The sequence below is a fragment of the Halichoerus grypus genome, chromosome X (assembly GCF_964656455.1).
Source record: "Halichoerus grypus chromosome X, mHalGry1.hap1.1, whole genome shotgun sequence".
Lineage (NCBI taxonomy): Eukaryota > Metazoa > Chordata > Mammalia > Carnivora > Phocidae > Halichoerus > Halichoerus grypus.
In genome coordinates this window covers 124,354,954-124,378,457 of record NC_135727.1, presented here as the reverse complement: position 1 = coordinate 124,378,457, position 23,504 = coordinate 124,354,954, and the positions used below count along the sequence as shown (strand labels likewise).

At 45.5% G+C, this 23,504-nt stretch overlaps 1 protein-coding gene across 4 annotated transcripts in view; it reads right to left on the bottom strand.

Moving 5' to 3' along the window:
• ARHGAP6 (Rho GTPase activating protein 6) overlaps positions 1-23,504 on the bottom strand; it is a 242,810-nt gene that overhangs the window by 13,258 nt on the left and 206,048 nt on the right. For all 4 annotated transcript variants that reach the window (XM_078065257.1, XM_078065256.1, XM_078065258.1 and 1 more), the window contains exons 9-10: positions 18,295-18,474; positions 5,171-5,268 (exon numbers count right to left, since the gene is read on the bottom strand). In XM_078065257.1, coding sequence (XP_077921383.1) covers positions 5,171-5,268; positions 18,295-18,474 — 278 coding nt within the window. The remainder of the gene's footprint in view (positions 1-5,170; positions 5,269-18,294; positions 18,475-23,504) is intronic.

The following is a 23,504-nucleotide window of genomic DNA, read 5'->3' as shown; positions in this document are numbered from 1 at the left end:
CAGGAAGGAAAATGCTCTACTTAGCCTTGTCTAGCACATGGGTATACCATATGGGTAGACAAGGCTTTATGTAATTTTTAATGGTTAGGTTTTTTTCCCCCAGAACATTAAAGCAGTTGAAAAACACCGAAAAATTGAAAGGCTGGCACATTAGAATTTACAACATTATATTAGGTTTAAATGCTTCATTTGTGTCCACACAGAATTGTATTATTTAGTTCAGGCTAACTTAATTAAAACTTACTTAGGGTTGTTACTTGGTCAGGAGAAATTGTCAAACACAGCAGTTCTCTTGGTTGAACAATAGGATAAGCAAAGCAGTACATTTTCCAAGCATCACTGATGGCTTTGTCTCCATGGAGGGCAGCCTATACATTTTGCCTTTGGCTTCAGGCTCCAGTATGGCTTGGCATGGTACTAGTCTTCTAAATTTTTTTAAATATTTTGTTCAGCATAGATTTTTGGTGTCAACTTTGAGTTTTAAAAATATGACACGTTGATGTTGGTCATTTTGATGCCTGAGTGTTCGGCACACCCTTCACTTCGGCACCTACGTGAGCGCCCCACTCTCCTCGCCCGACCCCCAGCCCTGCTATGGGCGGGACCTTGCGTCTGTTGCAAATACCCGTGCTCAACATGCCTTGTCCTTTTGGATTCGCCTTGCACTCTCATCCCCTATCTCCTTACATCCCTAAATCAAAGGAGGGGGAACTATTTTGAGTGTTTGTGAAGAAAAGAGCATATAACTCTAATAAATATTCCAGACAAGCAATGAAAAAACTGGAAGTCTTGCATTGTTAGTAATATAAATCTCTTCTAATCTCCCTTTGGTATTCCGTTTTGGTTGAAGCCAAAAATGTCAGTGGACAAGCACAAGAAAAAATAACGAATCCTCCTTTCACCGCCCCAAGTCTGTTGTCGCACAAGAGAAAAACTCAAATGAAAACAAAACCTTAAATTCCCAAATATCACGAAATGTTTGCTCTTTCCAAATGGAAATTATCATAAATATGTTCTTGTTCTTGGTTCTACACCCTTTCGAAAACTCACGTTTCCACTCCCAATTCAATCTTGTGCCGTTGCCACGTGCGACACGGGAACCGAACGCTTTATCTCGGTATGTAAACTGATGGCAAAGAACAGAAGCTTCAGGAACAAAACCCAAAGGGTCGGAGGAGAATCACAAGGAAAACCAACCGTGCATCACTGCACTCAGGCCTGCGTTTTAGGAGCTCCTGCTGCTTCCCGCTCGGCGGGCGTCCCCCTAGTCCTTACTTCTCTTAGTCCTACTCTCCACCTTGTAGCTGAGTCTTCACTCACTCAAGACTTCAAAACAAGAAATCTGTCCATGCCCACTGTGTCACGGCTCGCCCAGGCCTCTGCCTCACTTCCTGCAAATGTGCGATCGCCTCCCATCCTCCCCGGTTCTCCCCGGGCAGGTCGCCTTCCCACGTCTTTGTCTTTCTGCCTGTGTCTCTCTGTTCTAGAACTGATGCCACCCTCCTGCTGCCAAGGGGATCAGGCCTGTACAGGCGGGCTTTCCCTTTAGACACCGCCACGGTTTAAGGTGGACGGTTCTCTCTTGTGTCATATTGCCTTCACAGGTTACTCTCTCGTGGTAGATAGAAAGGTAGAAAGTAGCGACGCCAAAGTCTTTGGTAAGTGGTTGTAAATGAACAAAATGGCGCAGTTCAAAGTAACATGATCGTAATCACTAACATTCGTTAAGCATTTATTAGAAACCAGATACTATTCTCACAGCACAACAATTCTGTAAAGTTGGTGCTGCTTTTTAATCTCTGGTTTGCAGGTGAGGGAATGGAGACAGAGAGGGATGAATCTATTTACCCAAGACCACAGCTCGAATAGCAGTGGAAAAGGAATGCCAACTCAGGTCATCTGGCTCTGGATCCGAACGTCAAACCCAGTGAGTTACGCTACGCAGGAGGGCGCTATTGATGGGCAACCGACACAGCGATGTAGTTGGCACCATCTGGCAGTTATAATTTGTCATCACTATAATCTGTCACAACCATAATCTCTCATCACGGTAATGCAGCGCCACTGCTTCTTAATTTCAGTGCCACCCCTCAGCCTGCCGTTTAAGGGCTTCTGCCCTCTGTGCTGGCCAACCCCTTCATCGTGCCCACAGCCAGCGGACACAGTTATTATTCTGTCCAGGCCCTGCGTCAAGCTTCCCAAATGTCTAGACCTGTTGACCCCTCTCCAGTCTTCAAAGTTCACTGCAGATCCTTGCTCTTCTCAGAAGCCATCCCCGAGACTACAGGTCACACCTCTTTCTCTTCTCCAAATTCCAAGTGGATTTATGGTCTGGGGTGTTGGTTTCCTCCCTTTGTCAATACAAAGACCGCTTTTTAATGTCAAGAATCACCCACCTCAAATATAGTAGTTGGTGACGGCAAATCCGTAGTATCTAATGTGCTGGATCTAAGCCAGAGGTTCTTGCTGGGCCTGCTCCATAGACTCACAGGGGGAGATTTAAGAAATCCTAATGTCCAGACTGTACCCTAAGACAACTGAACACGATCTCTAGGGGTGGCACGTAGGCATAGTAATTCTTCGAGCTCCCCAGGGGATTCAAGTCTGAGAACCAATGGCCCAGCACCAACCATTCTGCCCTCCGCGACACACTTAATAACATGCTTCGTATTATTTTTATCCTCGAAGGCCTCCTTCAACAGGTCTGCCAACTCTGGGAGGCGAGCACATGCCTCGATATTTTAAACTTTCGCTACTCAAAGTGTGGATCACGGACCAGCAGTATCACGGCAATGCCTGGGAACTTGCTAGAAAGGCGTATTTTCAGACTCTCTTCCTCAGATGTACCGACTAGATCTCCTGGTGATCCGTACACACAGTAAGCTTTGAGAAGCATGGGCGTAAAGTATGAAGACACTATCTACAGCTCAAGGGGTAGGACTCTCAAGCCTCAGAAGACAACTCAAATTAAAGAACTATTTCTTTATGTATTTTTACTTCATGGCATCATTATCAACCCTTCTGGGCTGCTCCTTGGCCTGTACCTAGAGGAAAACAAACACTCCCTTCTTCTCCTCACTAAGAGTGTCTTCTCCAAATGTTTTCTGTTCAATGAAGCTAGTCTCTGACATCCACAGAGCACCTGGGAGCTCACCTCCCTTCCCTTGAGGCCCTGACACTCACCTACGGCCTTGTTCTAGGGTCAGCTTGCCTTGACTGTACAATTCTTAGTCTTACAGGGATAGGGAACAGGAGAGGCTAGACAATTGTACAGCTTGGGATGAGCTTAATATGGAAGCTTCTTCCTTTTCCTAAGAGTAGTGAAAGAAAGGTTCCCTTCTTGGCATTTATATGCAAAGAGCATACCTGAAAACCACATAAAAAGAACTTCTATTGACTATTCTTCAAAGCACAATATTTCTATATTTCAACATGCCATATAAAAGCTGAAATTTGGCAAGTCAACATCAGTGTTTTGTTTTTTTTTAGGTGTGTGTTTTCCAGCTTTTCCACAGAGTACCCATGAAATGTCATAAATGCAGCTTAACGAGGGATTCACAAACAGAAAGGCCGCCGTGTCTGTTTTCTTGCACGGGGAGGGAAAGAAGTGAGTTCATTAAAATTCTGGTGATACAAGATCTGCTGTGAAGAAAAGCCATTTGTGTTAGTTTAAATTAGAACTTATACCTTGATGACAGTTAGAAATCTAGGGAAAATTTAAGGGAGCCCAATTATCTGAAATGAAAAGCGAGACCATGAAATGCCAGCCCATTTAGACAATTTGAATATATTCTTATTCACTCGTGGTTCTTGGGGCTCGAATCCAGGCGAAACACCTCACTTGAACCAGAATCTGGCCTGATAATAACTGGCACAAAGATGAATTTTTAAAAAGTGCATTTGAAAAGATGAGCCACTTAAAAATTCTTCCCTGCTCTGCAGGAAATGGACTGAAGCTGGATCTTGCGCTGCTATTCATGCAAAGATGCAGGAAAGAAGGAGGCGTGAGCCATGTGGAATTCGTTTCCCTACATTTCTCTAAATAATATAAGCTTTTATATCTGAAATAGTTTCAAATGAAAATTAATCTCTCAAATTCAACATCAATATAAAGGAACAATTTAACACGTGTCAATATTTCCAAGACACCGTGGAGTAAGACAGACCACTATTTTACATACAGCTAAGAAAGACAAAAAATGCTGTGATTTATATTAGACCATGCCATTGATTATACGATGACTCTCCATTTCAGAGATGATAAAACACGGGGCAAAATGTGTCTTAGAGCTGTTGACATTCAGTAAATTAAAAGCACAACGTAAAGGATGCTTTCATGAAAGGATGACAACAACTCTTCCCGCCACAAATTTAAGGTTTGGCGTCATGGTGGCAACATGGCTCCTGGTTAATGACGCCATAATACCCTCTTCACTGGCTTTGCCAAGTGCTCAGCACCCCCACACATGCTGCCTCTGTACCAAATGTTTGAGATTAAGCCTAAAATCTGGCTCAAGCAATATCCAATGGTCTTCCTTTGGGGGCAAAAATGGCGGCAAAGCAGGGCCTACAGCATGGCTTGTGCTTTACTCACTGCAAACATGGCTACATGTGGAGCCCAGCATGCATTTTTACCAAAAGGATATTAATTATAAAGAGCGGAGAGTCAGGAGAGCACACACCTCTAATTTTAAATGGGCACCTAGGCCTCGGGAGAGGCTTGTCTTGTGGTTTGGTAATGTGTCAATTGCGCTGGCAAGTTACACAAGTAAGATGCATCCAGGTGCAGCCTAAGGGACCCGTAAGTACAGCTATCAGGATTCTAGAAGTAGAATCACTGATGTGCATCAGAGTCCTTTGAGCTTCTCGCCAGGGATTTATTAGTTCTTTTCTTTTTTTTTTCCAGTAAACACAGTCAAACGGACCTCGAGGGGCTAAAAAAGCCAAAAATGAAACAGCAACACCCCATAAAGCACTTTCTAATTTAATATGTGGATTAGGAAAATTGAAGCATTTTCCGGGTAGGTGGGCTGACAAGATCTGCCAGAAAGTTGCCACATCTCCACTGCCAGTTACCCTGTGTGGAATTATGTAAACTTCTCTAATTCTTTAGAAATGAAAAGAGGAATCCCCATGGCAGCTTTAGAAGACGAGCAACTGGTGTACTCACGAGGACTGGGAGGCCTTTCTTCTGAGTAAATAGTCCACCACATCGGGATCGGTCTCCAACAGGCTGATCAGTACTTCGTTCTGGAGATCGGGCGGAACCTGGAGGGGCCAAATGTCGAGGCATAAATCAAACCATTCCAGAAAGAGGAAAACTATGATCATTGGCAACTCTACAATAACATAAAACAGAGCCTTAAAAGTCAGAACAGAGTGATTTGCCCATTAAAACCAAACCTACACCAACCCATACAGCCGGTTTAATTCTTAGGACAAAGTGGATGATGACCAAAACGTCATATTCAACCCAAATTGTCACCCCTCTTATGAGTGCAGAGGGAGCCTAATCACTTGATACTTCTATTGCTCAGATAAGATTTTCTTGGCTTTGAATAAGCAAAATATCATGGTTAGGATGGGCGGTGTTCATAATTTATTGTCCAAATGGGGACACTTTCTAGAGTTCCTATTTATAATTATGTGAAGACAACAGGCATAAATTATACCTGTCTTGGGCAAGTCTGGAATATATGATCAGTTTATTAAGAGGACAGGCCCTTGGGGCGCCTGGGTGGTTCAGTCGGTTAAGCATCCGACTCTTGATTTTGGCCTCAGGTCATGATCTCAGGGTCGTGAGATGGAGCCCCATGTTGGGCTCCATGCTGGGGGTGGAGCTTGCTTAAGATTCTCTCTCCCCCTCTCCTTCTGCACCCCAACCACCCCCCTCTCTCCCTGTCTCTTAAAAAAAAAAAAAAGAGGACAGGCCCTTGAGCCAGACTGTGTTTGAGTCCTAGTTCCATTTATTAGTTGTGGGACCTTCGGCAAGGCACGTGACCTTTCTAGGTCTCAGTTTCCTCATCTGTAAAGTGGAGAGAATGATAGGCCTCACCACAAAGGGTTGCTGTGGTGATCGAATGACTTACTATACACTGAGAACTTAGAACAGTACCTGGCAGATAGTAAACACTCAAAAACATGCTGACTACTATACTGGCCCAAGTCATTTTATCATTTTCTGCTTGCACTCACCCCTTCCTTGCATCCTGGTCCATCAACAATGAAAAAAGTTTCTTGCTTCAGAATTTGACAAGGCATTCATTCGAGTTCTGTAGCTGAGGGTCACGTTTCCCTAGGCTAACCCACAGCACATTAGAAGATGGCCTTATAATCCTAAGCCACAATATTGTGTGAAAACGTTCTATGAGAAGACTGAACTCAGCTCCAACGGGCTTTTCACTCTACGGATGCTGGTGGCTCGAGTAAGGAAATTCAAATTATTGAGCGGAAACAACATTTCCATCTGATTCTCTCACAGGAGGGCTCAGAGACCAGGCTCTTAAACCTGCAGGGCCAAGTCTTCGGAGAATAAGTGGCGGGTGGAAGAATTTGCCTCCTGCCTCTTGCAGAACTCAATTCTTCTTGAGCTCTGAGAAGCTGGAAACAATTTTATTAATAAAAACAGGGATGAGAAAGCAACAACAAAACGCTTTCCTTCCCTCATAAATCTGTTCCTCCTACTTCATCCTGAATCTTCATTAATGACATTGCCAAACCCTACTCACACAAACTCAAAATCTGGGTTGCATTCAAGCTTCTCTGTGTCCTCTCCCCTCCCTGTTCAGAACCAGGAAACCTACTTGACTTCATCTCTGTGAGGCCTGTTCCTTCTTTCCTCTATCTTCCATTTCTACTGCACTGATCCAAGTTCGAGCCCTTGTTACCCCTTTGTAGTGGGCATCTGTTGGCCATTACCAGCTTCCATTTCCCTCTTGTTGTAACAGTTCTGCCCCAAAGTTCCCTCGGAAGAATCAACTGCTCCCCAACCCTTAGCTCAAGGGTGATGTGTAAGCTGGTCGAGGGCCACCATCATTCCCCTCCCCGAACACCGGGGCTGCCTGCACAACGGGCGTGTGACTCCATTCGAGGTAATGAAAAGCTGGGAGAATTTCCCCGAGGCATCTGAGAGAGACAATACAGGGCCAGAAGCCACATGGGGCCTGAGGATGGTGCTGATGATCAAAGAAACCACAGAAGGAAATGGAAAGAAAGGATCTCTCAATATCATGAGTCCTAGGTAAACCTATGCCTGAAGCCGTATTTGCCTGTGGACCTCCAATTCCTTAAACTACTTCGAGATTTTAGTTGAAAAGAAAGATACATCCTTCATGGGCCTTTGATGCAACTGCTTGCTAACTTAGACACTAGCTATTTCCTTCACCACCGGTATCTAATTTCTTCTCTGTGTGGTTGTCCGAGTGCTCTGATCAAGACGCTTGCTCAAGAAACCTTTTTATCAGCACCACGCTCTAACCAACTGAGCTAACCGGCCCGCTTCAAGAAACCTTTTTATCCCTACAGTGGAAGCCCTCCACTCGCTTCCTCACGTTTGCCATTTTGTCCCCTCACACACGGCCACCCTCACACGCTCTCTACTTCAGCAACCACTGCGCTTCTCACTCTGGCCTTTTCCCACCTCCTTCCTTTCATTCGTTACATAAATATTTGGTGACTGCTTACTGAGTGCCAGGCACCGGATGCTGGGATTCAGCTACAAACCAAATAGACAAGAATCCTTGTCTCCTTTAAACTGACAATCAATATGGGAAGACCGGCATTAACAAATAAACAAAGCAAACACAGCGTGGATCACACGAAGACGAACAAAGCAGAAAAGGGGCAATGGGCTGTGCGGGGAGGGGGCGGGGCGGGGAAGTGCCATCTAAGTAGGATGGCAGGTCACAGAGAAACTGCCATCTGAACAGAGAACTGAAGTTGACGAAGGAATTGGAGAAAATCATTCCAAGCAGAAGGAAGAAAAAATCAGCAAGATCGTGAGTCAGGAGCAGAGAGGAGGCCAGCGAGGCTGGAAGGAATAAGGAAGAAGGCGAGCAGTAGGAAGTGGGTCAGGTAGCCAAGGCCAGATGTTGTGGAGTCTTACGGGTCATGATAAGGGCATCTGCTCTCTCTCTAGGTGGCTGGGGAGCCACTGGGGGTTTTGAGCAGAGGACTACCGTGAATTGTCATTGCTGGCTGCTGCATTTACAGCAGACTGCAGGGAGGCAAGGGGGTGACGCAGGGAGTGCACAGGGGGGCCACTGCTATATCCAGAAGAGAGACGGCGGAGGGCTGAACCAGGATGGTGAGCCGATGAGAAATCTGTGGACCCTGGAGACAGCGAGGAGAGAGATGATAGCATTAGCTAATTTGCTGGCTGCGGAGAGAAAGAGGGAAGGAGAAGGAGAAGAAGAGAGACGCCTTCAATGTTTGGAGCCGAGAGGCAGGCACCCGGAAGCACGGGGCTGCCCCTGACACTGACTGGTGTAGAGAAGCTGCAGGAGGAGGAGGCTGGGGGTCACGGCTAGAAGGGTGGCTTCGCTAGGGTAAGGGGGGCAAAGGGGGAGGCCTGTGGGACATCCAAATGAAAGATCTAGTCGGCAACTGGGAATAAGGCTCTGGCGTTCAGGAGAGAGGCTTGGGCTGGACAGAGAAATGCGGGAGACGCATATAGATGGCATTTAAAGCTCTCATACCCAATGGCCTGGGAATGAGAACGGAAGGAGAAGAGAAGGGGCAGGGCTTTTAGGTCAAGGCTGAGGGGTTCGATTCTCTTACTTTATTGAATAAATTAAACAAATAAAGACTGATAATTTTCACTGCAACTTTTTCAAGCAACACGACCCAACAAATACACACTATTATATCAATTTGTCAAAAAAAAAAAGTAATGTCTGAAGGGTAAAAATGAGGAGAGAACTCGTTTTTTGAAAAATGAACAGAAAGCAAAAAATAATATAAGCCAAAAACGTATATCCTGAACACTTTTTAAAAGAAAATTCCGTGAGCAAATGAGGAAAAATATTTGTTTTTCATCCAGTTAGTTTAATTTAAAATTTTCTATGCTTAGACACGTAATAAAAAATTTTGCTCCAAGCACCAATCCATTCCCACTGAAGAATAAACAACCCTCATGTATACCCTTCGGAGTGCTGCAAGCATCACAATATTAATTCTGTTGAGAGTATACAGTATGTCTAATGATAAATTATTAACTTGGGTACACTATTAAAATAGGTTACAGGAAGTATCATTATTTAAAACATAACTTTCCATAACGTTCTGTTAAATTATTCCATAATTCAGAGTTTTTACTCTTTCAACTCGGCTTGGTTCCCAACCAATTGTAATCATTGAGGTTTATTTTACATAGCGTACATGACTTTTACTTGGTAACAAATGCAAATAGAAAGGGTCAGTGCTATAAATCTATCTATAGTGTCTTTTTAAAAGACCCATGATACCATTTTGGCTCGGAGACACTCTTTACAAATAAGTAAAAAGCTAGTTTCAAAATGTGGATCCCTGTATTGCAGGAAGGGTAGGTAATATTTTCCTATTAGCTAAGACTGACTCTAGTGTACATAATCCATTATTTTAATAAGTTTATTTATATCCCATCTTGTTACAAAATGACTTAAAGCAGCTTTAAAAATTCATGATAAAACCACGTTTGTTTGTTGTTAAAGGAATGGTACAGAAAATTGAGGCCAGTGGGAAAATTAGGGTAGAGAATTTGAAATTATGCCTAGAACTGACTTGTAATATTTGTGTAACAGCCTCCACTGCTGTTTTCCCAATAATCTCTCCAATATTTGTCCCTATTTGCATGTTTCATTTCCTATTACTTAATAAAAATTTCAAACTACTGGCTCAGTTCAATTGTGAGCATTCATTTTCTGTGAAGTTAGATACTTAACAGAGAAACACAAGTCAAGGGGAAACAGGAGCTTACGGTAAGTCAGAAATATCCAGACAGATCATTCCTATATATGCTCCTTTGCAGGAAATCAGGACGCTGTCAAAAGAATTTCTGAGTAAGAGTCGATAGCCCCCAAGGTCCAGTTTTTATCAGCTTTGCTGCTTATAATTAAGTCATGTAAACTTGGATACATCAACCATCTTCTTTAGGATTCTGCTCCTGCATCTGAAAATCCAGGCATATCCTATCTGTCCCATTTACCTTTATGGAAGCGTGATGAGGATCAAAAGGACCAACAGATTTGAAAGTACCTTACCGATTGCGAAGAGGTTCAGAATAATAGATTTTGTTAGAAATAGACAAAATAATAAATTAAACACTTAAAAGAACCAAATAAAAGCCGATAACATGGAGATGGCCAATCTTTGTTCTGTGACTTTTTTCTTGACTCACAGACATCCATCTCTGCCTCTTATCCTGTGTGCCCGCAGAGAAGCACCACTCTCTTCTCCTTTGCTTAACACTTTGGGTGGGTGACTAAGTTGTGGGATTTCCTCTTGATATGTCTCTGCCCCTGACCTCTGCCTGAATTTCTAGATTTGAAGTTTGTGATCTGTTGGGCCCTCAGCTGCAACGGTCTGGAAGCCAACTCCATGTAGCTTCTCCCTGCTGGTTCCTTCTCTTCCGCCAGACCTCAAGTCTTCGGTTGGTCACATCGGTAGAAGGTAAATTGCCCAAAGGCAAGGACGATCTGACTTGTCTGCCCAGAAGTGATCCAGGCTCCTAACGTTGTAGCTCGCTGTCAGCTAGCCTCTTTCGCAGCGAGGGCTGGCTCACGTGTGCCAATCCTGGCTGGGGTACCCCACGCGGGGCTCTGGAAACATCTCTTTTCATCACTGGATGTGATGATGGCCGCAAGAGATGCTGGAAATAACTGCAGGGTCTTGTAGCTGAAGATGGCAGAGCAGAGACAGCGAAAGTGCCGGTGAGCCACTAAGCCCCGCCCCTTAGGCTGCTTCTGTGACGTCACTGGCAGTTGAGTTTTCTTCTCCTAGCAGTCAAATGCTTTCTCAATTATGCCTCTTCTTCTTCCTCTTTGCTCCCTCCTCTTTTCTCTCCTGAAGCTCCTACCTGCACATCCATGACCCTTCACCCGCTTACTCTCGCAGGTCAATACCGTACTCTTCCAGAACACAAGCTAGGTGGCGTTTCCTACCCAATGGATGCTCAAAAAATGTTGTCAGAATGGCGACAAATAATAATAAAAAAGAACCCAGAATTACTGGTCTTCATGGTGCATGTACACTGGTTCTGTTACCTTTGCATAGATGCTTCTCTCTGCTTTAAATTAGTACCAGTGTCATGCTCTAGCAAAATCTCCTTGCTATTAATTTTTAGAGTTGGAAAATAAATTTCCTTTCCCAGGTGAGGATCATCAGAAATGTTCTCACATGTTCATAAACTACTGTTCCCGTTAATATAAAAATGAAAAATGAGGGGCGCCTGGGTGGCTCGGTGGGTTAAGCTCCTCTTGGTTTCGGCTCCGGTCATGATCTCAGGGTCGTGAGATCAAGCCCCGCATGGGGCTCCGAGCTCAGTGCGGAGTCGGCTTGAGATTCTTTCCCCGACCTCTCCCTCCATTTCCCTCCCCCTCTGCTCCCTCACCCCAACTTGTGTGTGCATTCTCTCTCTCTCAAATAAATAAATAAAATCTTTTTTTAAAAAATGAAAAATGAGGGGAGCCTGGCTGGCTCAGTCAGTAGAGCATGCGACTCTTGATCTCAGGGTCATGAGTTTGAGCCCCATATTGGGCATAGAGATTACGTTAAAAAAAAAAAAAAAAGGAAAAATGAAAAGTATGACTCCATAACCAAACACATTTTATCTTTTTTCTTCTGGGATTCTGTATATAGCAAAATGGAAACTAAGGAGGACTGTGAAAAATAGACTACTTTAAAAAAAATCAACCAATTCTGCACATCGGAGTGAAGAAACAAAACCCAGCCCCAACGGCTTTTTCACTTACAATTTATTGTTTCACATCAAAATCTCTATTGGGTTTTAGTCAACTATTTAGTAAGTTTAGATATTTTCCAAGGGTACCATTTATGGTTGTGTTTATCTGGAGACTCAACTCCTTAGATTTTCATGTGTTCCTTCAAAGCAGAATGCTATTTCAAAAATCAAAAGAACTTTGGACTCTCCTGCTTCAGAGAAAAAATGTAAACACTGCACATACGAAGGAATAAAACTGTCACAATGAAAATCCACCCTATCAAATTAAAAATGAAACCTTGAATGGTTGCCTAGGCTATAACACTTAAGGATGTAGTTTCTTCTATAAACCACAGAGAGGGGAAAATGGCTCAAGTTTTCTCCATTTACTAAGTCACTATAACAAACCTGAATTACTCCGAGTGTTCCATACCAGTCCATCCCTTTGCACTGGACCAAGAAGGATGCTTCGGCATTGCAAACTCTACCACTTTCCAGCAAAAGCAAGTATCACTGGAAGTCATGATGACATTTTTGTAAATTAACACACACACTGAAAGAAATGACTAAGCACTCGGGCTGTTTATGGGAGCAAAAGCTCAAACATGGGCAGGCCCAGCCTAGAACCTTTTGTGGGACTGTTGCAGAGGATGGCCTCATGTCACGGGAAGGGGCTCTGGGTGGATCTGGAGGGTCAGGATGCATGAAGTTCAACACATTTTTCTCAAGGGCCTGACACATGCCAGGCAGTGTGTTTGGCAACTGGGGCACGTGAGTGAACAGACAGAGCCAAGGAGCCCAGGACTCGCGGAGCTGTGGTTGGGGGAAGACGCGAGGAAGGAAGATGAAGAAAATCGAGCAGTCCTTGCTTCTGCCCCTCTCCGCCTGTGTCACCAGCGGTACACGTGTTCCGTCGTTGCGGGCAGGGACAAGGTGAGCAGGCTCCAGCAGGAACACCCACCGGCTCTCGCTGCCACCTGCTAGCCTGAACATCAAGCGGGTCGGTGCTACGATTAGTCCAGAGGGATGAATGCTGTTAAGCGTCTCCTTAGCTCCCCATTTCCAAACCGGCTAACATAGTCTCTCTCTCCCCCGCGAACGGACTCCATATTGGAGACACCACATTAAGGCACCTTGTCTTTCGGGCAGGGAGGCGTCATGCTGTAGAAATAATTCACTTAGTTGCTGCATCACTTGGGCGAACTATCTTGGCTTACTCCTCACGAAATGGTGGTGAAATTTAGATTAGCTGATGATGTACATAATGACCAGCCCAACCCCTGGCACATAAACAGTGGTTCTTTAGAAAACAGTGCTTGTATAAAAAAAAGGAAATGGACATCATATATAATTATTTGGCTATGTTGGTACGGGCTCTTCCTTGTTTGATGACCTGGATCATGACTTGACTGCTTTTGATTTGGCATGCAAAAGCCATTTTAAGAAACTGCAATTTGCATCAGGGAGTGAAGGGAACACGAAGCAAAGCTTGGAATCCTCACGTCGGCCACTGACCCTTGCTCCCAGTGGTTCTCAGTTGAAAATTCCCATGTGCGCGGTGCTGGTCCCCAGCTCAGGCTGACGAACTGGCGGGCTGGGAGCGCGCCGGCGTTCCCACGTCTCCACTGCACCCCGGACTGTTCATCAGCCTGGAAGGGTGGTGCCTTCTCTTCTTTCCCTCTCTCCAAAAAAGGAGCCCTGGTAGGAATCATTTAGTATCAGCCCTCAGAATGAGCTGACAAGTTTTCTCCACTCTGCTCTGAAGCTCTTATTAATTCCAGGAGCAACGATGAGCTTTCCTGGATGGGACTGCCAGATCAGTGATGGAAGCAACAGCTTTCGGAACAATGTGCACGCTAACGATTTCGTGGGGGAATGCCTTCTACCTTACAATGATACCAGTGAGCGTTTCTAGATAGGCACGAGCCTTCTCTTTTATTTGCAGCGTTCCCAGAGCATACCATTTTATGTTACCCAGTTTTTCAACTGTTGATAGCAGAGATACTGTTAAAGGTGAGGGAGTCGAAGGGGTATGGGCACTGAACCAAACACAAACAAACAACAGAAATGCATTTCAACAAATCATTACTGGGCACCCGTTTGCTTTTCGGGACGTCAGTGAACTGTAAGCCAAATGAAAATCCCTGTCTTCAGAAAGTTTGCATTCTATTAGGTTTCAATAAGCATCATAGGTAAGTATATTACACAGTGAGTTCAAAGGTGAGAGGTGCTATGGAAAAAAGAAGAGCCAGGTAAGGGAGGAGGAGTGTGGATGTGTGGGTGCAGCTCACACTGTTCTGCAGAGTGGGTCCGGTGGGCTTCTCCACACAGGGGACACCTTTGAAAGTGCTGGGATAGGGCGGCATCTTATCCATTTCATATAGTAACAGGATCGATCTTTTCTTTTCTGTGTGCCCAGTATATGTCGGTTCTTGTCCCAAGTATCTTAAAATGTCATTTCTAATTCTCAAAATGATCCTATAAAGGAGGTAACCTCATATCATTTTTGTACAACAGGAAACCGAAAGGCTCAGTGAAGTTGAGCACGGGCCCAGGATCACGTAGCAAATGCATGGCCGAGTAAGGATGTGAATTCTGGTAGCTCATTCCAAAGCTCCTGGTCTTTCCTGCACCTTAGGGGTTTCCCAAGATGTGGTTTCCCAGGGTGTGGTTCAGAAAGGACCAGAATGCCCAGGAGGCATTCATTAGCAAGTGCGGATTCCCAGGCCCCATCCCAGCACTACTCCAACTGATTTTCTGGAGCGCGGCCCGGGAATCAGAATGTTTGGCAACTGTCCTCGCCACTCTGGGGCACGCTCCAGTTTGAGAGCGACTGGCACAATCTGCTGCCTCGGTTTTTGAGAGAGGGATCACGATGGCTGTTACCAGGACCTCTCTCCAGCTCGAGAATTTCCCACCCAGTGGCTGAAAAGCAAACAACCGGTGTGAAAGCCTGTCCTAGCCAGCCTCTCGAAGCCTGCGCCAGCCTCTGAATGTAGGTCCCTCTCCTGCATGGTGGGACAAAGCCAGGTTCTTTTCGGCCCTCTCTCACTAACACAGATGCCTCTCCCCCATGGGAGAGGCGGTCTCAACATCAGGACATGAAGGACATTATTAACCCTCAGAACAAACGTTGGGTGGTCGCCAGGCCTCTGTGGGTTTGTATGACCCTTCCATCCGTTCTGCCACCTTTCCCAACAAGTCTTCCTTTCTAATGCCAATGGGGAGCAAGGCCTCCCTTTCTGAGCTCATCAACCCCTCCAAAAGCCTGAAACAGCACGATGGCTAACAATCTTTTACCATCGGGCTTCGGCCGCCCTTGTTTGGAATTATTGTGCTCATTCTGAAAGCTTCTTTAAGAAACAAAACGAAACAGCGACATACATGACCGAATTTTTGTCCACCCACGCAGACCAGCTTTGCCAACCAGCCAGCAGCTTAGGATAATCAACGAGGTTCTGAAATGCCAAATATGCCAAGAGGACCTGCCAGTGACGAGGTTCATTTTCTTTATAGAAATAAAAGAAGTCAAGTCAGGGCCAGGGCACAGGAGCGTGTAGATTTTAGAAGTAGGAGGGATCTTGGTTTTTATTCATTCTAACCTCGTCCTCTGATAACTAAAGAAGTAGACATCTCAGAAGGTGAGGTCACAAAGCTGATGTGGAGCAAAGAAAGGACTAGAGCAAAGCTTTCTGAATCCAGAGCCAGTTTGCTTTTTACTGACCTCGGCTGGGGATCTTCGTCTCACCTCTCCTCCCTTTTTATTCCTCAACACATAATTCCCATCGTCTGTCTAAGGAAATCAAGAATGCTTATATTAATTTTAACTTACTCTGGAAAGGTATCCTTAATTCCTCCACGTCTAAACCTGTTCATATGTATAACGAGTAAAGATTAACAATACGGAAATCATATGTTCCAGAACTACCACCAAGTCATTCATTAATTCAACCAATGTTTCTTGTGTTTCTGCCACGTGCCAGGCACAGGAGGAATGCAGTAAAGAAAGTAGATGGAAACGGACACAAGTTCATCCTGTCGTGGAGTCTGCGCTCCAGTGGGGAAACACACAACAAACAGGAGAACTTAGTAAAACCTTGTATTCGTAGTGATGAGTGCCACGGAGAAAAGGCAGCGAGAGGGAACAGGAAGTGACGGTGTGTGCACGTGGGGGTGGGGGGGCGCTGTATTTTAGACAAGGTGGCCAGGAAATGTCTCACTGAGAAGTAAAGACCACAACCGGTGAGCACAAATATGAACTTCTACTCCAGAGACCCTGGACATCAATGTCTCCCGAGAAGAGCAAGCGAAGAGCATGTCTGGAAAATGCTGGGAAGGTGGAACCGAAGGACTGACATTCTTCTGCTGTTTTCTGTAGTCCGGGCGGCAGGAAATGGTGGCCAGGAAGGGCTGTGTTAGTATCCGAGTGGAAAAGAAATGCCTGATGGTTTGTGGTTTCATCTAAAGAACTTTGCTTAGAATACAGAATTTCGAGAACAGAATTAAGATTTGTGAGAGGTATTATTTTGTTAAAAAAAAAAAAAATCCAGAGAGCATGAAGTCATACCAAGACTGCTTGGCAAGATGACATGTGACTTAAAACTTGAAGAAAATGTTGAAAAGTTCAGTTACTTGATTCATCCTAATATGTAATTAATTATGAGGGTTTTGGCTGAAGTGTGAAACTTATACACAGGCAATGACTAATTCCACATTTTTTGAGAGCTCCTTGTTTGCAAACAGGGATAGCACTTCAGAGACTCAAGGAGGAGCAAGACACCGTTCTACCCCAGTGAACTGTTCACTGTGTGTAAATCCATTTTCTCTTCTTCCTGGGCATCCAGCAGGAATCCGTTTCCCAGCTTCCCTGGTAGTTAAGCATGGCTTGTGCAATGCAATTTGAGCAGACGTGATGGATGGTCCTTCTAGGTTTGGCCCATAAAATCCTGGGGGATTGCAGATCTCAAGACGCAAGGAGCTCAAGTCTCTAAATCGTTAGCTGCAAAGCTGTCTGACAAACATCTGATTACACTTTACATCAACAAGATATTTATGCCTGGTGTGCCGAAGTACTGAGATTTGGGCCAGCTCATGCTGCTCAACTAACAAGATTATTAATTAACATTTACATAGACTTTTACAGCCTGCAGAACGCTTGCACACAGCACATGATTCTGGGAACCACCCTGGGAAATAGGGCGTACTTTTAACCTTCCCTTTTCACGGAAGCCGAAATCGATGCTTGTTGAGTGCTGAATTACTTGGGCACGATCACACAGAGGGCAAAGAGTCTAAAGCAATGGCAGAGGGCAAAGGGCAGACGCAGAGGGCAAAGAGTCTAAAGCAATGGCTCTCAAATTTAGAAAAATATCGTCGGTGAGAGACAAGCGTGGAAAGAAATCTGATGCAAGGCATCTGATAAATGTAGACAAAATACTAAGGAGATGCGGAAGAGGGAACTAACACGCTTGGGGGAAGAACCACACAAGGCTCTAGTGGAACAGGGTGAGATTTATGGTGAGCGTTTGCAAATTGACAGGAGAAATGGGAGAGGAAACATGGAGAAAGTTCCTGTAAATTCTGACATGCAATATGAGCGGCGAACAGAAATAGAAGAGACTTGGCATCTGTTCTAATGTTTCAAGGGAAGTTGGAGCAAGCAGTGCAGTTTTTTGAAAGAAAACAGGAACTGGCAATTCAATACAAATAAAAAAAAAAATATTTATTGAGTGCCTGCCGGATGGAGGGCCTTCCAAAAGCGTACAGAGGATATAGGGAGAAGATAACAAGGGCACAGCCCGTGTTTCAGATGCATTTATAAACTACTAAGGGAAATAGTCATAAATGACCGTAACACAATGTTGAGTAAGATAAACATCAATAAGAACAGTGATGGGGTTCGAGGGACAGAGAAGTGACATGAGAAGGACATGGGAGAGAGAGGTGAAGCTTCAGCTTCATGGAAGAGGTAAGACGTCAAGATTGACCTTGGAGGAGGTGCCATTGATGGGGATGGTTATGAATTGCATGAATTCAGGAGGGCCACATATAACTCCCCAAAGAAGGGTGCTATCAATATTTTGAGCAAGGACCTCACTATCTGAATAATGAAATGACTCCAAAATGTGACCGTGGCTTAGGGGACAACAAAATGCAATTTACAACTGGGATATGTTTGTTTAAACATGGGATCACAAACTTCCAGTGACATCAGAGCTCTGGACATTTCTAGTTCTATTGAAACTGCCCGGCTTGCAATGAATTCGGGCAATGACGGGCGCCGCGGGCCAGAGATGGTGTGTGTGAGCTTCCGTATGCAGCCCGAGAGCAACACGAGGCAGCTTACTGAGGTGTCCTGCCTAAGAAGAGCCACTTACCATGAACAGGGCTTCATAATTTTCAATCATTTTCTGCACCACAGCAATGATGGCCGTGCTTTCCTCAGCCCGGGCTGAGCTCTGGACAGAGAATTCTTTGTCTGACGATTTCTGCTTGTGCAGCAGATTGGGTCCAAATATGGTGGCCAAGTTTAGAGAGGTCATTTTGTTCCCAGTGACCTGTAAGAGCAGACAACACAAGGATTGGGGTTATTTCTGCTTTTCAAACTGCTGGGTGGATCAATAATCAAAGGGACCTTTTTCCTTTTTTTTTTTTTTTTTTCCCTGCAAGGACAATAGCACCTCTGGCAGAATCTGTGAGGAGCACTGTCATTTTCCTTTTGCTTCATATCTTGGATTGACTCTCATAGCTTAGCGGTCATTTCGATAGTATATTAAGTACAATTTTACATCTGTAAGTTATTCATTGTGAAACTGGTACTATATAAAATGTCTACCCTGTCTGCTTTTAAAAAATACTGATGTCCATCCATCCATCCATTCATCCATCCAACCAACCACTCGTCCATCCATCCAAGCCAGCCAGCCAGCCCTCCATCTACCCCTAAATCTATCAATCCATCATCCCTATATTAAATCACCCATTCAGGGCCTACCACAGGCTACACCATTTTCGTGGATTTGAATTATTTAAAATTTTTCCAACAATGACCACAGTACAGTCCTTATTTTAAAGAGTTCACTTTCTAGGGGGTAAATAAACATACCAATTATAAGGAGTGAGTACAAAATATGAAGCTATCAACTCTGGAGGACCCAGGGACACTTCAAAGATGTGGCAACATTTGCACAAAACCATGAAGGAAGAACAGTGTTTGTTAGGCTGAAAAGCAGAGGAGCTGAGGCAAGGGATGATTTGACAGTGGGAAGAACACCCTATGCAAAAACAAAAACACGTAAAATACACCCAGGCACCGTGTGGCAGAGGGTTCTGCAGGAAAGGCAGGCAAGGGCCATTGCCATGTGTCCCCTGCGGGCAAAACTGCCCCTGGTTGAGAACCACTGGGCTAGGCAAAATTTTCTTTCTCTTGTCGGTATTAGTTGAAACTCTAGGAACACAGGGATACGTATGGAGACTGTGGCTGCTTAGTGGGGCTCCTTGGTCTGGGAAGATGTGCACAGCCTTTGAGAGGCACCTGGGTGCCCAGCACAGAATTCAAGAGTCCTGATTCACAGCCACGAGAAAGACGCCTGGTCCCACCCTTGTCCTGGGGAGCCCTGAGCTGGTGGCCACCCGGTCCCAGCATGGCACACGGTGGGTGCTATTTTTAGAACGTGAGCCTGTTTTCAGGCCTCCTGCCAAGTGAAATGCTTTCACATGGTAAACACTGGGCATTTTCACGGAAGGACTCTTTATATGTATGACTGTTCGATTATTTTTTTCCTTCGTTTTACTTCATTGACATAAAACTTGACATTTTTTTATTTGATTTTTCCTTTCTCTTCCTGGAAATTTACGGCTGAGGATAAGATCAACTATGTGTCATTTTCAAATGCATCCCTTTGGAACTCAGGCATTTGGAGTGCTTCCCCTTACCCCCTGAAAGTCATATCAGGGTTTTCCCATTTTTATTTTAACATTAACAAATAGGAGATTTTGTTTTCTTTTAAAAGAATGTTTAGCACAAGGACAGCCCAGAACTCTGTATCCGTTCCCTCCTTCGCCTGTTGCTATTCTGGGAGCGCAATGCAATCCGTCCGTAAAATGGCACATAGATTCCAGCTGCAGACCATCCTGCTGGGCTTCGTTAGCGCTTTTGTGTTATGTTGTGATTTGTTCTTGTTTTACTGCGTTTGAGACTGGAAAGGAGACTTGCTCGCGGCAGCCTCCACCCTTGCAGCCTGTGCTTCAGCACCTAAGTCCACACGTGTCTAAGTAACAACACGTGCCCTTGGGGGCAGCTCATGAGTTCATTATTAGCCAGGCAATTAAAGGAACGATTTTTATCTTCACTAAATAAGCATCCTAGATCCTCTCTATACCTAATAGGAATCGCTCACATTTATCACCAGTCTAGCATGTACAGTCAGTCACCGGACTAGGAACTTTCCACAGGCTGTTTCAGTTCTTTCACACTATAAGCTCATGAAGCAGCTGGGCTCTTGTCCTTTTTTTTTTTTTTTTACAAAACAGGGAAGTGATGCCCAGAGCCCGGAGCCAGGAGCGGGGTGGAGCCGAGAAGCCAGCCTGCATCTTCCTCATGACCCTACCCCTCCCACGGGTCACAGCACGGGGCAATGGGAAAGCTAAACTTTAAAGCAGGGCCGGGATTGGGGTGAGGACAGCGAGACACTGGTCCTGCTCCAGTTCCAAAGCCAACCCCCCACTTCCTGGAGGTATGCACCTCCTCAGAGATCCGTGATCCCGGCTTTATACTGGTGGCTCGTAATGTCTTTTTTTTTTTTTTATTATGTTATGTTAGTCACCATACAATACGTCATTAGTTTTTGATGTAGTGATCCATGATTCATTGTTTTCATATAATACCCAGTGCTCCATTTCTTCTGCCTCGTAGACTCTTTGAAGAACTGAAGGCCGGCTACGGACTCTCTCACCAAGAAAGTGCACATCCACACCACATTTTCCATGCAATACCCGAGCGTTCTTGGACAACCTGAAAAACCACGGCTCAAGAGGTTTCAATTATGCTCCTGCAATATTCTTTCTAGAAGAAAGGAAATTGTTCTTCCCTTTGGGAATTTCTCTTTTTCCCAAGGAGCAAAGCAAATAAAATGGAATAAAACAAAGCAAACACAGATAGCGAAACACCATACTTCAATAAAATATTATTTTTTTTCCCCCAGAAAAGCACTGATTGACCAGCCAACAAATTTTCTCATGCCCTTCTTTTCAAATTCGTTACAATCCTATTAGTTAATGATGCAGTAAACTGTAAGGGCCAATTACAAAGGAAATACTATGCTCATTTCATAGAGGAGGAAGCTCAGACCTCCCCCCTCCGCCAACTCTGTTCTCTTCCCTCTTCCTCTATTTTATAGAAACAAGGTCATGCAGCAAGGTGCCGGCGGAGCGTGTGCAAGCCTCCAAGCTCCCTGATGCTCTGGCTCCATTTCTTCACGTTCCAAACCTTAACAACCACCCAGCAGAGACAGGACACATCTAACCCCGACCAACAAACAGGCGAGAGGAAAAGCTGAAAGCTGCCCTGTGTCTGGAGCACATCTGACAGTAGGATTTTGGCCCAGCCTGTATCTTCTACGTGCTCGTGCCAAACCACCACCGACAAAACATTCGGCAAACGCCCTCTAGCTCCTCTCCCTCCACTCTGAACTTCGACCAGAGGGGCTTTCAGCTAACCCCCATCCCCGCACAGAGCTTAGGTGTTCCGTTCACTCAAGCCCTACGCATCTGCTCGTGTGCGCTTTAAATTCAGTCCTCTCCGTGAAGCCACTCCTAACTTTTCTGGCCCGTGTTCACCGCCTTTTCCCCGAAGCTCTGGGGTGACTCTGCACTGCCTCCCTGAAGTCTACACTTGCCTCGTGTCCTCACCTCCTCCACCTCCTAGAGGCCGCAGCACCCCAGGAACAGTAATTAGACCACTTCTGAACAACACTCAGATAGGAGCTCAGGATGTCCGTGATTCAAATACCAAGGCCACTGCTCCATGGAGACTCTGACAATGTGAACTGCTCCTCTGCACATTGCTATTCATTCAGAAGCTTCCCAACTCTCTCCCTCCCTGCCTCTAACCAGTCTACAGCGTGGGCGACACTGCCTCAGTGGAATCCTTCCAAACATTCAGGGCTTAAAAGAATGCAGCACCTACCCCCTTACAAAGGCATTCAGCACTCTATGAACACAGCCTATTTCCCCCCGTACCTCCTCGGGGCCTTCCCACTCCATAGCCTTCACTCCAACCTCAGACGGCGGCGTGGGCGACCGTCCGCCCGTGCCATCTAACCATTTCACGGAAGCAACCCTCTCCCCTCTCCCCCCTGCTGCTTTGACGTTTGGTCACTAGTCCTTCCTCTTGACTCAAGGTTTAGGTCGGGAGTGTCTAGAAACCCTCGCAAACTCTTGCTTCCCTGTACAACTTTGCTGTCCCCAGGATATTTTCATATTCCTTAGCGTAAACTAGTCTTCTCAACCACCGTGCAGTGCCGGGTGAAGAAACTGTATCCCCCAAGTTCAGACAAGGAAGCTCAGGTTTAGGGCGCCTGGGTGGCTCAGTTGGTTAAGCGACTGCCTTCGGCTCAGGTCATGATCCTGGAGTCCCGGGATCGAGTCCCACATCGGGCTCCCTGCTCAGCAGGGAGTCTGCTTCTCCCTCTGACCCTCCTCCCTCTCGTGCTCTCTCTCATTCTCTCTCTCGCAAATAAAAAAAAAAAAAAATTAAAAAAAAAAAAAAAAGGAAGCTCAGGTTTAGGAAGGTGAACAGATTTCTCCAAGAACATATGGTCGATTAGTTATAAAGCTACCGAGTGCTCTCAACCAGGGGTGACTCTGCCCCGCCTCCCACCCCTCACAGGGTACTCGGTGATGTCCAGAGATGCTTTTGGTTGTCACAACCGGGGCGCGGTGGGGAGCTGCTACCGACATGGTGTTTAGTAAAGGCCCGGGATGCTGCTAAAGCATCCCAGAATGCACAGGGCAACCCCTACAATTACCTGGTCCCAAATATCAATGATATGGAGGCTGGAAAACCCTCAACTAGACTCCCCCATGGGGGTTTTTTCCTAATTCCTAGTTTAGATTTCTGCTCTTAGGAAGCTAGACCGGTTTGGATTTGAGCCACAGCTGCGACTTTACTGGTCACGGGATGGCCCTGACCACGGAGCCCCTCCCTCAACGTATTCTCCTGCCATCTTCTGGGATACTGTCCTGCTCACTCCGCAAATCTACAGTGCCCATGGGGTCCATCGCGCCTCCCCCAGAGTTGTGAAATGCACAAATGCACAGCCTGCGCACGTGGAGCTCCCCGTGGGACACTGGGTGAGTTACTTAAGCCCTCCAGGCCTCAGTTTCCACCTCTGAAACATGGGCGCAGCGGCAGCTGCGTTGTGCAGTGAGGACTGACTGTAATGTGTGAAGCCTCTGGCATGCAGCCAGCACGAGGTCGGAGCGAGACAGATGGCAGCAAGCGTGTCAGCAGCCCAAGCGGCATTTGCACCCATCCAGGAATATTTTCTTCGTCTCGGCGTAGGTGATGGAGTCTCGTTCAGCATTT